The sequence below is a fragment of the Enoplosus armatus genome, chromosome 14 (assembly GCF_043641665.1).
Source record: "Enoplosus armatus isolate fEnoArm2 chromosome 14, fEnoArm2.hap1, whole genome shotgun sequence".
NCBI lineage: Eukaryota > Metazoa > Chordata > Actinopteri > Centrarchiformes > Enoplosidae > Enoplosus > Enoplosus armatus.
This window is the reverse complement of record NC_092193.1, coordinates 17,015,452-17,028,999: the sequence shown is the minus strand read 5'-3', so window position 1 is coordinate 17,028,999 and position 13,548 is coordinate 17,015,452. Positions and strand designations below refer to the sequence as shown.

Sequence of the window (13,548 nt, the reverse complement as noted above, 5' to 3'; positions counted from 1 at the left end):
GTATGTATATTTCCGATTGGATGGATATATCTTAAATGTTAATACCCAAATTAAAACCTTTTTCAAGCATGGTGTGCAAGCACCACACACCAGTGAACATCCAGGGAATGGACATTGAGATGGTGAAGTCTTCTAAGTACCTGGGTGTTCAGCTGAACAATAAACTGGACTGGACTGACAACACAACTGCACTGTATAAAAAAGGCCACAGGAGACGCTACCTGCTCAGGAGACTCAGGTCTTTTGGAGTGCAGGGGGCACTCCTGAAGACCTTCTTTGACCCTGTGGTGGCATCAGCCATCTTTTACGGAGTGATCTGCTGGGGCAGCAGCATCTCAGCTGCCGACAGGGAGAAACTGGACAGACTGATCAAGAAGGCCAGCTCTGTTCTGGGATGCCCCCTAGACTCAGTGGAGGTGGTGGGAGAAAGGCGGATGATGGCTAAACTATCATCCCTGAGGGAGAACATGTCCCACACCACTCTTGGCAGCACTGAGCAGCTCCTTCAGTGACAGGCTGCTGTACCCACAGTGTGCGAAGGAGAGATACCGCAGGGCTTTCCTCCCTGCTGCTGTCAGGCTTTACGGTCCGCACTGCTCCCAGTAGACCACACACACCTAAACGGACAATCATCTCACATGCAATATTTTTGAAGGTATAATGGTGCAATATCTCTCTATGTGCATACAATACTGTATTAGTACCAGTTTCAAAATCAGCTTCTGTGAATTTGTATATTTGTAAGCTTGTAAATTAGTTTTATCTTGATTTTTCTTACTTCTCTCTTTCTATTCCACTATCCTGTTACAGTTGTAATGATGCAAATCCTTCCTCAAAAAAGGAACACCTAATATACTGGGGTATGGTGCTACACTGCTAGCTGGCCAGTAGGTGGTGCAGAATCACAAACCCTCCACAAGTGTGCCCACTGATTTTCTCAGCTGCTACTACTCAACACGTGGAATGTGGCTTTACTCCATAACAGACAAGGCAGGTTTTACAGCAATTTCAGTTTATTAAGACATTCATACAATTCTGGGGAGAAAATCTGAAAAGTAGTCAGGGGAGGGGTAGCAATATACTCTAGTAAGGGTAAAACTACGTCAGCAAAATATGGCCAACCAGTGAGGAAATCCGAGCAAGTGGGATAAAAAATATATGGTACATTTAAATTAACACATTCACAAAGATAACAAAAAGCAGTACAGTATAACATGACAAGTGCCTCTATTAAGCAGCCCCACAATACATCGCATATATGTTAGCATAACATAATTTGCAGACTTTATACAGCACTTATACCTTTTAGTCCACAAGTAAGTTACTAAATGATAGAGAAGATCAAATACACACATTTTAATTGAACATGGAAAGAAATACCTGATAAGGACCTTAATGTTTACAGACCCCATGGCTTTGTAGCTCCAACCAGCCAGCTGTCGAGGTTAGAATCTACAACTGTCCAAGAGGGACCACCATAGAAGTCACCTCGCTTTTAACACATACCAAAATTCTGACCCAAGGTTTAGCATTGAGAAGTTTTTTTCCCCCTCGAATAATATAAGCACAATGCAAGTGGACGATCGCTATCACTGCGTTTAAAAAAAAAATTATATATCTCAGGGCTCAAATCAGGTCAGCCACATTCATGGGCATCTCCTCCACGGTTGTATTGTAAAACGTCTCGATGTCCCGAAGAATCCTCTTGTCCTCCTCAGTGACGAAGTTGATAGCAACTCCTTTTCTGCCAAAACGGCCACCACGACCAATTCTAGAGGGTAAAGATAAACCACGTTAGACTCGCATACACGGGGGTCCAGGTGCACATATTGGTGCAATGTGATGCAACTTACCTGTGAATGTAGTTCTCACGGTTTGTAGGAAGGTCATAGTTAATGACCAGGGACACCTGCTGGACATCAATCCCACGGGCCTTTAAGAAAAAGAAAAGAAATTACATTCAAGATTCAAGTCTAAGAGATTGCTAAAACATTGTGCACGTTATGACCGGGCCACACCGCCTACATCTACCTGATGCCACCTCGCTGAACTGCTGCGGCTCACATTCGTGCCGTGTCCACAGAGCGTTGCTGCTGCCAGCCCCATCTTTCTACAGCGAGGTCACCTTTGATAATGGCCATTAACGATAGAATGTTTTTCATATCAAATTGTTTATATTTAGTTTACAAATAAAAGGTTGTGTGTTCAATTGTTCAGAAAAATAAAATCTCATGTCTGACATATTCTACAGATAGACAAAGATGTAATGTTGCTGGTGTGAGGACAATATGACTAATGGCCTGTGTCCACATAATGTTTTTTCTGGCAGAAAAGCACTGGGAACGCTGGGGTGAAGCGCTTCTGCGGCGAGGGAAAAACCGCTGCATGTCGGTTTTGTTTCTATGACAACTATATCTTAACGCGAATTAAAGGGTTTACTACACAGCTAACAATGTGTGGGGTGATCAAAGCACTTGCCAGCAACATCCTGTTCCCGACCCATCAACACCTACATATGGACTTTTGTCTCTCCAGCGCCTTTCTGAAAAGTTCAGAGATTTTCAATGGGCAGGGGTGCAGCACCTTTTCTCTAGGCGCCCGCATACGCTCTCTCCTCATTGGAAAAATAAAGACCCTGGTGCTCAGAAAAAAGCGCTATGTCGACACAGGCACCAACAGATCATTTTCACTGGCTTTTTGCGGAGAGAAAAAAAAAAAAAAAGGTTAGGTAGGCAGGGTGGCCTGGGCTTTAATGTTGATCGAGAAGTAAGTAACAGATTCCTACATTAGAAGAACCCATTGTGGAGACCGAGCCTTAATCTCCCAAAAGTTTTGACTGCTTGGTCATTTTAAGACTGTTGCAGGATTAAAAACATTTTGGGTTTAAACTTCACAACTTTTCATTAGACATTTCTTATACACTGCCCTCAACACCATATTGCACATCATACTAACCAGAAGATCAGTAGTGATCAACACTCTGCTTGAGCCAGACCGAAACTCCCTCATAATCACATCACGCTCCTTCTGGTCCATATCACCATGCTGTGAACGGAGAATTACTTTAGTTAGAAAAATTTGCAGCATTAGTGGCTGGTGAATTGATCCAACATAAAAACTGTAACGCCAAGCAGGCAGAGAACTGATCCTACCAGAGCAGAGACTGTGAAGTCTCTAGCATGCATCTTCTCAGTCAGCCAGTCAACTTTTCTCCTGGTGTTGAGGAAGATGACCGCCTGGGTGATGGTCAGTGTTTCATACAGATCACACAGGGTGTCCAGCTTCCACTCCTAGAGACATCCATAAAAAAAACAAGTTATGCCAGGTAATGCATGGTCAACTGAACAAAATTAATCTGACAAGTCATAATGCAAGCCTGCAGATAGGCCACTCAAGTATCAACTCCATTAAAAAAAAAAAAATTATAATAAAAAGTACTAGTGTATAACACAGAATCTTAAGACAAAGGACACTGGACATTAAGAAAGAGGTCCCTCCATGCCTCATTTCTGATACTGTGCCTTTAATCTCCTTCCCTGGTGTACCCATGCTTACACGGCCACATGAGCCAAACCTGAGAGGCTTGGCTCCTGCAGTTTTAGCAGGGTGCTTTAGTGAGAAGGGACATTTGACAATTATAGAAGTGAGAAGCAGTTTGCTGAAATGTTACAGTCTAGCATTACAGATAAACAAACCCACCTCTCGCTCTACATTTATGTAGAATTGCTTGATACCCTCAAGGGTAAGCTCTTCTTTCTTCACCAAGATGCGAATGGGTTCTCGCATGAACTTCTTGGTCACATCCAACACATCCGATGGCATGGTGGCAGAGAGCAGCACCACCTGTGGAAGACACCTAACATGTTACCATACGATACAAGAAACTAAAATCACCAAGTCAAAACTTGATGCAGGGTTTCAAAAGTAAAACATTTAAATGCAGACCTGATTGTGGCACTGCACCTCGAGACAGAGGCCAATGAACATTAAGAAAGAGGTTCGACCACATCTCATTTTCAGTTCAGTGCGCAATAATCTCCTTCCACGCAATACTCTGCTAGCATTATTGCATGAAACAGATCAGATCCGGATCACACAATTATAGCAAACTTCTGTTAATGCAGAAGGGCACCATATTTAACCTACCAACTGTCAGTGTTGTGACTGTATCCAAAAGATACTTACTTGAATGTTTGAGCTCAGTTTCTGGAAGATCTCATAGATCTGATCCTTGAACCCTCGACTCAACATCTCATCAGCTTCATCCAGAACAAACATCTTGATATATGTTGGGGCTGTGCAAAAGTGTGGTGTTAAGTCAAGCTTTTGTGAAATGAATCACAACTGTTTGAGAAAACTTCTGTTGAACAGGACCTGTGATACTCACACAGATGTGTCCTGTTAAGCATGTCGTACACACGTCCTGGTGTGCCCACCACTATGTGAGGGGCCTCCGCCTGGAACTTTGATATTTCAGTACGGAGGTTGGTCCCTCCGATGCAGGCATGGCATGTAGCCCCCATGTAGTCACCCAGAGCCAGAATGACCTTCTGGATCTAGAGAGCGGAGACAAAAGCAAAAAAAACAAACAAAACACAAGCTCAGAATAGTGTGGAAAAGATGGTACGACAGGACATAGTACACACAGAGTGTAGAACTGTTCAAAGTGATCAGTAAAATAAAGGAAGTCTCCATTTCAAGAGTCAGTCCCGAAAGATGGTATGCCATCATATCACCCAGTTTTCCACAGCAACATAAATATTTAAAGCACAATCAATGCTGGTAAGCCAGATCACCTTTTAGACCAATGCAGCCATGGACAGAGACTACATCAATCTTAAGAGGATACTTTTTCACAATTTCAGAATTTAGACAAATTTAAAAAAAAAGAAATGGTACCTTTGTAATTGAATAAGTGTCCTCAATATGCTGTATAGGTCTTAGACACTGTAGAGGTTACTGCGACCTCATGAACAGTACCTGCTGAGCCAGCTCTCTGGTGGGAGCCAACACCAGAGCCTGAATCTGCTTCTGCTCAATGTCCAGCTGCTGCAAGATAGAGATGGCAAACGTGGCCGTCTTGCCAGTGCCTGACTGGGCTTGGGCAATGACATCATAGCCTAATGGCAAAGGGACAAATAGTATTTGCAGTAAGAAAAGTCTTCTTCCAACTCATCACTTCACAGAATATGAAAAATGTCAAGTTGGATTGCCTCACGGCAGTTCCCAAAAGACATTTTTCATCTTCATCTATTGATGAAGTATTGAGTGATCAGTTGGAAAAAAGGTTATCCCCATTAATGGGTAAGTCCCGAAAGATGGTAAAGCATCACTTCACTCAAACAATAAAACAATCCACTTGTCAGTAAAATATGGTTTCTGTACCTTTGATGCAAGGAATGATTGCTCTTTGTTGAATGGCAGATGGCTTTTCAAAACCATAGGCATATATTCCCCTGAGAAGAGTCTCCTTCAGGTTCATATCATCAAAGTTGTCTGTAATATCACTCCAGTTGCTCTGGATTTAAAAAAACAAACAAGCAAACAACTTTTGAGTCAATGTACACAAATTCCATGCTGAACCTGTATTTTCAGGTATGACAAGAACACAAGTCATTTTGCCATGTGCTTACCTCGATGACACCATCAGGCTCCATTCCATCTGGCCCCCCATGGTCTCTATCTTTTGAGCTGTGCAATCGAAGAGTTCAGACTTCTAATTAATTTAGTAATTATAAATTAAGTAACAGACATGACACCATCGCAAAAAAGTCGAAGGATCTTGAGAATAGACTACTAACAGGCAACTACAACGAGCAGTCACTCCTACCACGTGTCGGGGTCAAGTAACTCCTAATGAAAAGACGTCCATTTCACGTCAACTGTAAATGTGTAAGACGTAAGAGCTACGTCAGATGTGAAGTGAGAGTTTTCGGCGGTCCGGGTTACGCCCAGAGTGTCTCATTACAGAGTCCGGGACTTCGCTGGGCGCACGTGTCAAAGTCCACGAGCAGCACTACCTGCCCCTTCGAATATTCCCGCTTATGCAACCTCTTAAAAGGTTTGAGACCGGCTCACCCGCCTACAGTGATTCATATCAATCTGAGAATCAAAAGACACATATGAACACGTTCGGCATATCTCAACATGGATCTCTGCTGCACTTATCGTTAGCCAATATGTCGGACAGTTGGGCCTGTGCTGCTAACGATGGCTTCTGCTGCCTGAAAACTAGGCCGATCTGTAACATTAGCCTAGTCCGACGGTTCCACTCACTTAACACAGCCACGGCAGCAAAAATAAGAGTTGTTTAAAGAAAACAACCGATCTCTAAATTAGATTGGAGGAATGGAGCACCTTTAATCTAAATGGCCTGTAACGGCAATTTGGAACTGCGGCGTAAGCTACCTGGGCAACTAACGTCACAAAGCTAACTGCTAACAACCACATCGCCATCATAGCAGTTGGGGCTCAACTAGCTAGATAATAACAAATTCCGCATCATTGAGAGTACACACCAGCGTGACACGCTTAAATGCACCTAAACATTTACTGTCGTTTTAAAATAAAAGTGACAAAATGCACGAATTTACCTGTTGAAATCAGCAGAATCACAAGACATGGTCCGTTCCCAACTTCAGCATGCGAGTGGAAAGATCGCTGACGGCGATGCCAACCGCCTTTATGCAGCCGGACTATTTTCCCTGAAGAACTTAATTCTCAGTTTCGTTGACAATATCGTCACAGCTGACTGGTTTAATATTTGGATCACACTACATTTATTCACTAACTGTTATATATCAAGGTATATTTCAATAACCGATAAAAATGTGAAAACTATTCCAGACTATATTTCTCAGCGGAATGATGTTGCAGTAATAGCTGGTGCTTCGGCTGCTACAGCGTCTCTGACGGGTCAAAACTCGTCTCTTGACAAGGTTGTGCAACATCTTTGAGGAGAGGGTTCGTGTGAGGCCGGCGCAAGAGGAAATACAATTCATGTGATACAATTCATGTGATACAATTCATGGGACACAATAAGAAGATAAATAGAAGACTTACGTCCCCATCACCATGAAACCGCTTTAGGCAGGAACTTTAGTGGAGGGAATGCAGCAGTGGATGTGATGTGTGTTTGACATGATTTTGTCCTGCATTGATAAGTTAGCTTAGGCAACTTAACATGAGTGAGCTATGAACCACAGCTGCTTATCACACTTAAGGACTACTGTGGACTTTACACTCTTTCTTTCAAAGTAATTAATGTTGGAGACATGTTTTAAATCACAAATGTTACTAACAAACGCTTTCATATGTTACTGGTGGATGCAGTGAAAGAGGTAGGGCAGCGAGAGAGGGCTGGAGCATTGCACAACATAAATTGGTTAGACAACCTGTGTTGCCAGTTGTTCTGTGGCACGATGTGGAGAAGAATCAAGGGGAGGTTTCCTCCTCGGCACCAGACAATGTTGTACATTTCCATTACTTACTGGACGTGAGTCACTCCTAATTGATATGAACTGAAATGCTTTTTCACGCCAGTTTTCTTTCAACCTCTCATTTTCACACTGGTCCTTATTACATTATAATAACCAACACAATGTATTTTTGTCTTTTGTACTGTTCTTGTGTTTCCCTATAATGTGAAGTCTTGAATTTAGCACACTGTGATCAATTAACATGACCAGTTTCTCTCTGTATTCCTCTGTGTTCTCCAAGTTCCAAGCCTGTCTGTCTCTCCCTTCTCTGTTGCCATCATTTGTTTTTTTTGCACGAGTTGGCTTGAATCTGAGCATTTGATCCCTCCCCCTACAGAAAGGCTAGTTTTATGACCAGTTCAGTGGTGGAAAGTAACTAAACACTTATTTAACTTACTCAAGTATTGCTCTCAAGTACTATTTTGAGGCAAGGTAAGGTAAGGTAATTTATTTTTTGGGTCATGCACAGAAAAAGTGCCCAGCCCACATGGGCTTACAGGACACTACAAACTATAACAAACAATGCATTAACATAATGAGAGCAAAGGGAGAAATACAATACACCGCCATACATGTCAATTATATTAGGCTAAATTTTAGCATAATCCTGCTCCTTAGACATTACATCTATAAAAGATAACTTAGACACATCTGAGTCTCTGTTATGTGATATGAAAGGCGTGTCATTTAGAATTTTGTTGTACTTGACTTTTTATCGTTGGTGAGGTTGTTGTGGAGCACTCTGTGGAACTGATGTCTGTCTTTAACTGTAATATCTATTGTTATGGTTGAATTCTTCTGACAGTTGCCGACACAAAGTAAATTTCTGGAAGGATAACAAACAAAACTAACTCCATCACAGCATAACACTAACAGAAAAAAGGTTTTCTGCATAATGCGTATTCTAAATTTTGGATACATTTTTACTAATGCAACATTTTGAATGCAGAACCTTTACTTGTAACGGGTTACTTTTGAATAGCAGTAATGCTACTTTTACTTGAGCTCAGGTCTGGAACTTGCAGAAGCTATGTGGCCTGTTTCCCTGGCCCAGTTAATCGTGGATCTTTCTGCATATTTTTACAATGCCCTTCAATACTGTCAAGAAAGACCAGTTTTGTTTCTTGCATATTACAATAAGCCATACAATACATGTTTTCCTTTATTCCAGTGCAATGCTGAGTGTACAAAGAGAGATTTTTGAAAAAAGAAGACAATGATAATATTGTTTGATTTTGAAAAATGTACAAATTCTTCTGTTCTGACACTGATGCAGCACAGTGCAGTGTACTTTGACTCTAATGCACAATGGTGTAGTAGTTGGAGAAGAGTTCCTCCCCAGCTGTAATGTCTCTGAGTGATACAAGCACCACACAGCGTAGAGGCCTCTGTGTGTCCTGGTTGTAGTTGACATTAGGCAGATACTGGCGGAGCTCGATGGGAAATTTGTCTGGCACGTCATATTCCTGGTAGCACACGTTAGCAGGCCACTCGTTGGAGCAGTTGTTCACGTATTGACCCACAGCAAGTGGGTTTTGTGGACTGGCTGTCAGCCAGCTAGTGTCACTCATCATGAAAGGCCCTACTCTGTCCCTGCCACTGCATGACTTGAACACCATTTTGGAGATGCCTTTGTCATTTCCATCAATCAAAACACCATCAATACACCTGAATACAAAAGGGTTTCTGATGGACTGGAGGAGAATTGGCTCATAGGCTTGATAGACTGTGCCAGGGTACATGGCCACTGTAGCTCCTTTGGGCACAAATCCTTTGGTGATAAACACTCCAGTTCCTGCTAAGGGCACAGTGCTAGGCTTCCGGCCAATGCAGAATCCCAGAGACTGTAACAAGGCATCCTCTCCACACACTGCGCTTTCTCCACGCCGGTCTTCTTCACTTGTTACCTGTCTGAGAAAGTGAGTTTGAGCCGCTCGGAGCTCCTCGTGACGAGCCCAATGACTCCTGAGCAGGACTCTGAAGAGCCGCAGCAGGCTCTGTGAAACCTCGTCATCTGGGACCAGTTTGTCTTTCGAGAGCTCCGTCACCTGCCGCAGAGTTTTCTCATTTTTAGACAGGTTGAGTACAACCCAAGGCACAAACCTGTGTCTGTACGATTTCCATTTGTTCTGAAATCTTTTTAGAGCAGTTCTTAAGAGCGACATCTGATAGGTCCGATATAGAGGACTGAGGGTATTTTTATGAATTCACGAGTCGCTTCCGACAAGGTGCTCCAAAATAAAAAGGACACTTGTTAAAATGTCCAAATTCGTATCAGAATTCTCAAACTTTCATAAAGGTTTTTTTTCACTTTACGATAAATGGGTATAATGTGTTAGGTAATGACTAACAACTCGAATAATTTACCACTTTATGATGTGGCATAATCGACGAGCGACTAATTGTGTACTTTTACTTTTAATAGCGATGCTTCAACCGGAAGAACTTTTTACGTGGCTTGTAAAAACTTAACACGCATTAGCCAGCTGGATGGGAGGAAAGGGAGTCGGGCAAAGACAAACATGGTAAGAAATTACTCTTTTTATTCTAGTGCCGTGATGCAAACATAAACAGTGCTCGTACACATAAACCAGTGCTTTGTGGTGATTAATATAGTCAAGAAGCTTCGCTAATTACCTTGTATGCCCATTTATGTGATGAAAACAAACGTAGCTCTCGACGTTAGCATTAGCTAACTAGCTCACGATGAGACTAGCCAGCTCGCCTAGTTAGCTCGCTAAGCTTGCTAGCCTTTATGCCAACTGACAAACATGAATTAGCTACACACACTGCAGCAGCGAAAGATATGAATTGTTGTCGACAGGACTGTATGCCTAGATTGCATGTTAAATGTTATCATAAAGGTAAAGATATTAGCCAGCTGACAGTCAACACATTGCTAGTCGGTCACTGCTGACAGGATAGCATGTTACTGCTAGTTCTCTTATTGCTGTTATCTAACGTTGGATGTGATTCGGTTCAGTGTTTAGGTAACTAACAACTAGCTGGTTATGGTGGTTATTATGTGTTATTTTGGATTGTTAGAGTCCTGCAGTGATATGCAGATTGTTGTCGAAAAAAATCAGTTTGTGGCAACTAGCTGTTTCATGACAGAAAGAATGTGCTTGATTTTACTTTTGCTGTTCTTTACATCAGTCTAATCGTGCATTGTTGCAATAACAGATGTTTTGTGTGTCCTTGTGCAGAACAAGCTGAAGTCCTCACAAAAGGATAAAGTTCGTCAGTTCATGATTTTCACACAATCAAACGAGAAGACTGCACTGACCTGCCTGTCACAGAATGACTGGAAACTAGATGTTGCCACCGACAAGTTTTTCCAAAATCCAGAGCTCTATGTTCCAAATCTAAAAGGGGCCTTAGACAAAAAGAAGCTTGAACAGCTGTACAACAGATACAGAGGTATGGAAGGCCTTCTTACTGTATAAGAATAAAGCACCACTATAATACTCAATGCAATTTTCAGCTTGTTACAGACTTTGTAGACCGTAGAGGTATAAATTACTCAGTCTATAGTGAAAATATTGAGTGATATTCATTAAAAACACTTTTCCATTTGGCTGTGAATTCATATTTAACCTAATCACTCTTCACACTCTCATCCTTAGATCCTCACGATGACAACAAGATCGGCATTGACGGGATCCAGCAGTTCTGTGACGACCTGGGTCTGGACCCAGCCAGTATAAGTGTTCTCCTCATAGCCTGGAAGTTCAGGGCAGCAACACAGTGCGAGTTCTCAAAACAGGAGTTCATGGATGGCATGGCAGAACAGGGGTGAGAATGTATTTTCAGATGGTATAAATAATCCTGAAGCTACTCCTCTGTTCTCTGTGAAGCGGACATCACCACCCATGGAGTATTGACTTAATTTTGTTCATATGGCATCAATGCAGCCTTTGTAAACATAGTTGCTTAAATAGTATCCCCTTTACACTTATGTAGATCTATTCAAACATTATAGCCCAGAAAGCTCATTTGAATGCTGAAATATTCTATGTACACATACAATGTGCTGTGAAAATTGCTTATCGGCGTAGAGGTTCCAGGCTTTGTTTGAAAGAAGTCATATATTGTTTGACAAAGTTACCGTTATAAAGTCCCATACACATGCGTTGTATTAGTTGCTTAGTTTTACAGGAAGCAAAGATGAATGTAATTCACTGAATTTCTCTTTCTCTTTGTCCAGCAAAAAATTTAAAGTCTGCTTTATGTTTCCCCAGGTGTGACAGCATAGAGAAGCTAAAAGCCCAGCTGCCAAAGATGGAGCAAGAGTTAAAGGACCAAGGGAAATTTAAGGACTTTTACCAGTTTACATTTAATTTTGCAAAGAATCCTGGCCAGAAAGGTTTGGGTAAGAATCGTTTACTGCTCATCATATTAACTAGTTTGTTTGTTGAATGTGTATCGACCTTCAGGTTTTCTTACAGATTTAGAAATGGCAATTGCTTATTGGAATTTAGTACTGGCTGGAAGATTCAAGTTCCTGGACTTGTGGAACAAATTTTTAGTTGTAAGTTGATAATCACACTCCAAGATTACTCTAAAATTGCAAATATTATTGCTTCTCATTGTGGTGCTTCAACTTTTTTTTCCCCCCCAACTCTTTTGCAGGAGCACCACAAAAGATCAATTCCTAAGGACACTTGGAACCTCTTACTAGACTTCAGCACAATGATCACAGATGACATGTCGAATTATGATGAGGAAGGTTTGTACGGTGTTTACACTCAGCTGAAGGTGAACCCATCTGTCAGTGTGTGCTCTATGACCTGTAATTGTTGCTTCACATCCTATTAGATTAAGTGCCTCTACTCTGCTTCGCACAGACCTAGGATGGTTTTACAGTATTAGAATATCACTCTTCACCCATGATGGAGTCAGTTCATTTAATTAGGTTTGTTTGTTCGTTCAATAGGAGCATGGCCCGTCCTTATTGATGACTTTGTGGAGTTTGCACGGCCACACATCGGGACCAAAAGCACGGCAGTTTAAGGGCTGCGCTCACTGATCGGACATCCGTGTGAGGTTTCTACAAAACAGAGCGCAGTGAACGGAGGACAAGGGGACCGCACTGAGCTGAGAACTATGTTGCCTTTTCAACCCTCAGGACTGAAATATTTTACACAGCAGAGACTTTATATATGTGTGTGTGTATTTACATATATAAAAAAAGGCATATCTCTTTGTTGGTCAACTTGTGGTGGTTTGGAACTTTTATCTAAAGTATTGGGCTTTTTGTGTGCGCTCAAGCCAACTAGAAAGGAGTGACCATCTTGGCCCACGTGGTTCATGGATGTGGTTGGGCTCCGCTCCAAAGCAGGTAGATAGACACACTTTTGAATTGTAATCTAAAACACGAGGGTTTGCGAGGGGATGTCGTTCTTTAAATATTGAATTTTAATACTCTTGTGTGCATTTCTGATTTGTTTTTGTTTTATGATACATTTGTGCGACAAGTCAGTATCAAACATTGATTGTAATTTTTTAAGCATAATGCTGTTTGTTTAAACACAAATGTATAAAGATAAAATAAATGTTTCAATTTGGTATCTTTAAATCTGCCAGGCCTCTTTGTGTTTCTGTTTAAAAATAAATAAATAAATAAAAGAAGAAGAGATAAAGGTCAATAGAAGTCATTCTCAGTAAACCATTGTTATTAATACTGTAGGTTATGATTTAGGGCCTGTATGAGTTATTCTGATAAATCCAAAGATGTTTTGAGTTAAATTAGGTCAAATGCCATAAAAAATGGAAGAGGTCTTTGTTCCTCTCACTGCAGTACAAATGCTGGTTTGTTCAGGATTTAGTAGAGCTCATGGTTCATGACTGGCAGGTAATTTGCCCTTAACTATTAAAATTTTCTTTCAACTTGTAGAAGCCTGGATTTTGACACTGAATGTAGACACGGGTCTTGCATACAAAACCAAAGCCAACCAACCAAAAACTTAAAAGATAACGCACAAACTGCATATCCTTTGAAGGCTACAGTAAACAGAGTCCACTTGGGCATATTATAGCTGAATTGACAGGGAAATACTTGAGTTGTTAT

The 13,548-nt window shown here is 41.4% G+C and overlaps 3 protein-coding genes and 4 non-coding genes across 9 annotated transcripts; 1 reads left to right on the top strand and 6 right to left on the bottom strand.

The window, feature by feature from the left end:
- Positions 1-995: 995 nt before the first annotated feature.
- Positions 996-6,661, bottom strand: eif4a2 (eukaryotic translation initiation factor 4A2). Of its 2 annotated transcripts, none has more exons than XM_070919126.1 (11): positions 6,594-6,661; positions 5,634-5,691; positions 5,386-5,518; positions 4,981-5,120; positions 4,388-4,556; positions 4,186-4,295; positions 3,700-3,843; positions 3,153-3,290; positions 2,956-3,045; positions 1,854-1,933; positions 996-1,771 (listed from the first exon to the last, which is right to left on the bottom strand). In XM_070919126.1, exons 1-11 carry the CDS (start codon positions 6,620-6,622, stop codon positions 1,627-1,629), a joined length of 1,236 nt encoding a protein of 411 aa, XP_070775227.1. In that variant the 5' UTR covers positions 6,623-6,661; the 3' UTR covers positions 996-1,626. The 2 variants fall into 2 exon arrangements, with proteins under 2 accessions (XP_070775227.1, XP_070775228.1); XM_070919127.1 differs by having other exon boundaries at positions 5,634-5,679; positions 6,594-6,622.
- On the bottom strand, positions 3,441-3,624 carry LOC139297126 (small nucleolar RNA SNORA81). Its single transcript, XR_011598467.1, has one exon. It is a non-coding gene; the product is annotated as a small nucleolar RNA SNORA81 (small nucleolar RNA).
- On the bottom strand, positions 3,948-4,129 carry LOC139297127 (small nucleolar RNA SNORA81). The gene has a single exon (XR_011598468.1). It is a non-coding gene; the product is annotated as a small nucleolar RNA SNORA81 (small nucleolar RNA).
- LOC139297128 (small nucleolar RNA SNORD2) lies at positions 4,665-4,738 on the bottom strand. Its single transcript, XR_011598469.1, has one exon. It is a non-coding gene; the product is annotated as a small nucleolar RNA SNORD2 (small nucleolar RNA).
- Positions 5,267-5,340, bottom strand: LOC139297129 (small nucleolar RNA SNORD2). The gene has a single exon (XR_011598470.1). It is a non-coding gene; the product is annotated as a small nucleolar RNA SNORD2 (small nucleolar RNA).
- Positions 6,662-8,776: 2,115 nt separating the features above from the next.
- Positions 8,777-9,643, bottom strand: setd9 (SET domain containing 9). The gene has a single exon (XM_070919140.1). The coding sequence runs from the start codon at positions 9,641-9,643 to the stop codon at positions 8,777-8,779; it is 867 nt and encodes a 288-aa protein (XP_070775241.1).
- Positions 9,644-9,965: 322 nt separating this feature from the next.
- Positions 9,966-12,979, top strand: dcun1d1 (DCN1, defective in cullin neddylation 1, domain containing 1 (S. cerevisiae)). Of its 2 annotated transcripts, none has more exons than XM_070919146.1 (7): positions 9,966-10,003; positions 10,685-10,898; positions 11,105-11,273; positions 11,720-11,850; positions 11,960-12,009; positions 12,111-12,207; positions 12,415-12,979. In XM_070919146.1, exons 1-7 carry the CDS (start codon positions 10,001-10,003, stop codon positions 12,489-12,491), a joined length of 741 nt encoding a protein of 246 aa, XP_070775247.1. In that variant the 5' UTR covers positions 9,966-10,000; the 3' UTR covers positions 12,492-12,979. The 2 variants fall into 2 exon arrangements, with proteins under 2 accessions (XP_070775247.1, XP_070775246.1); XM_070919145.1 differs by having other exon boundaries at positions 11,927-12,009.
- The last annotated feature ends 569 nt before the right edge of the window (positions 12,980-13,548 follow it).

Coding starts and splice junctions, on each gene's coding strand:
- setd9 (XM_070919140.1), bottom strand. CDS start 9,643: ATGTCGCTCTTAAGAACTGCTCTAAAAAGATTTCAGAACAAATGGAAA.
- dcun1d1 (XM_070919145.1), top strand. Junction 11,851..11,926: donor TCCTGGCCAGAAAGGTTTGG/GTAAGAATCGTT, acceptor GTTTTCTTACAG/ATTTAGAAATGGCAATTGCT. Junction 12,010..12,110: donor TGTGGAACAAATTTTTAGTT/GTAAGTTGATAA, acceptor ACTCTTTTGCAG/GAGCACCACAAAAGATCAAT.
- eif4a2 (XM_070919126.1), bottom strand. CDS start 6,622: ATGTCTTGTGATTCTGCTGATTTCAACAG. Junction 5,121..5,385: donor AATCATTCCTTGCATCAAAG/GTACAGAAACCA, acceptor CTTTGCCATTAG/GCTATGATGTCATTGCCCAA. Junction 3,291..3,699: donor ACATAAATGTAGAGCGAGAG/GTGGGTTTGTTT, acceptor GGATGTCTCTAG/GAGTGGAAGCTGGACACCCT.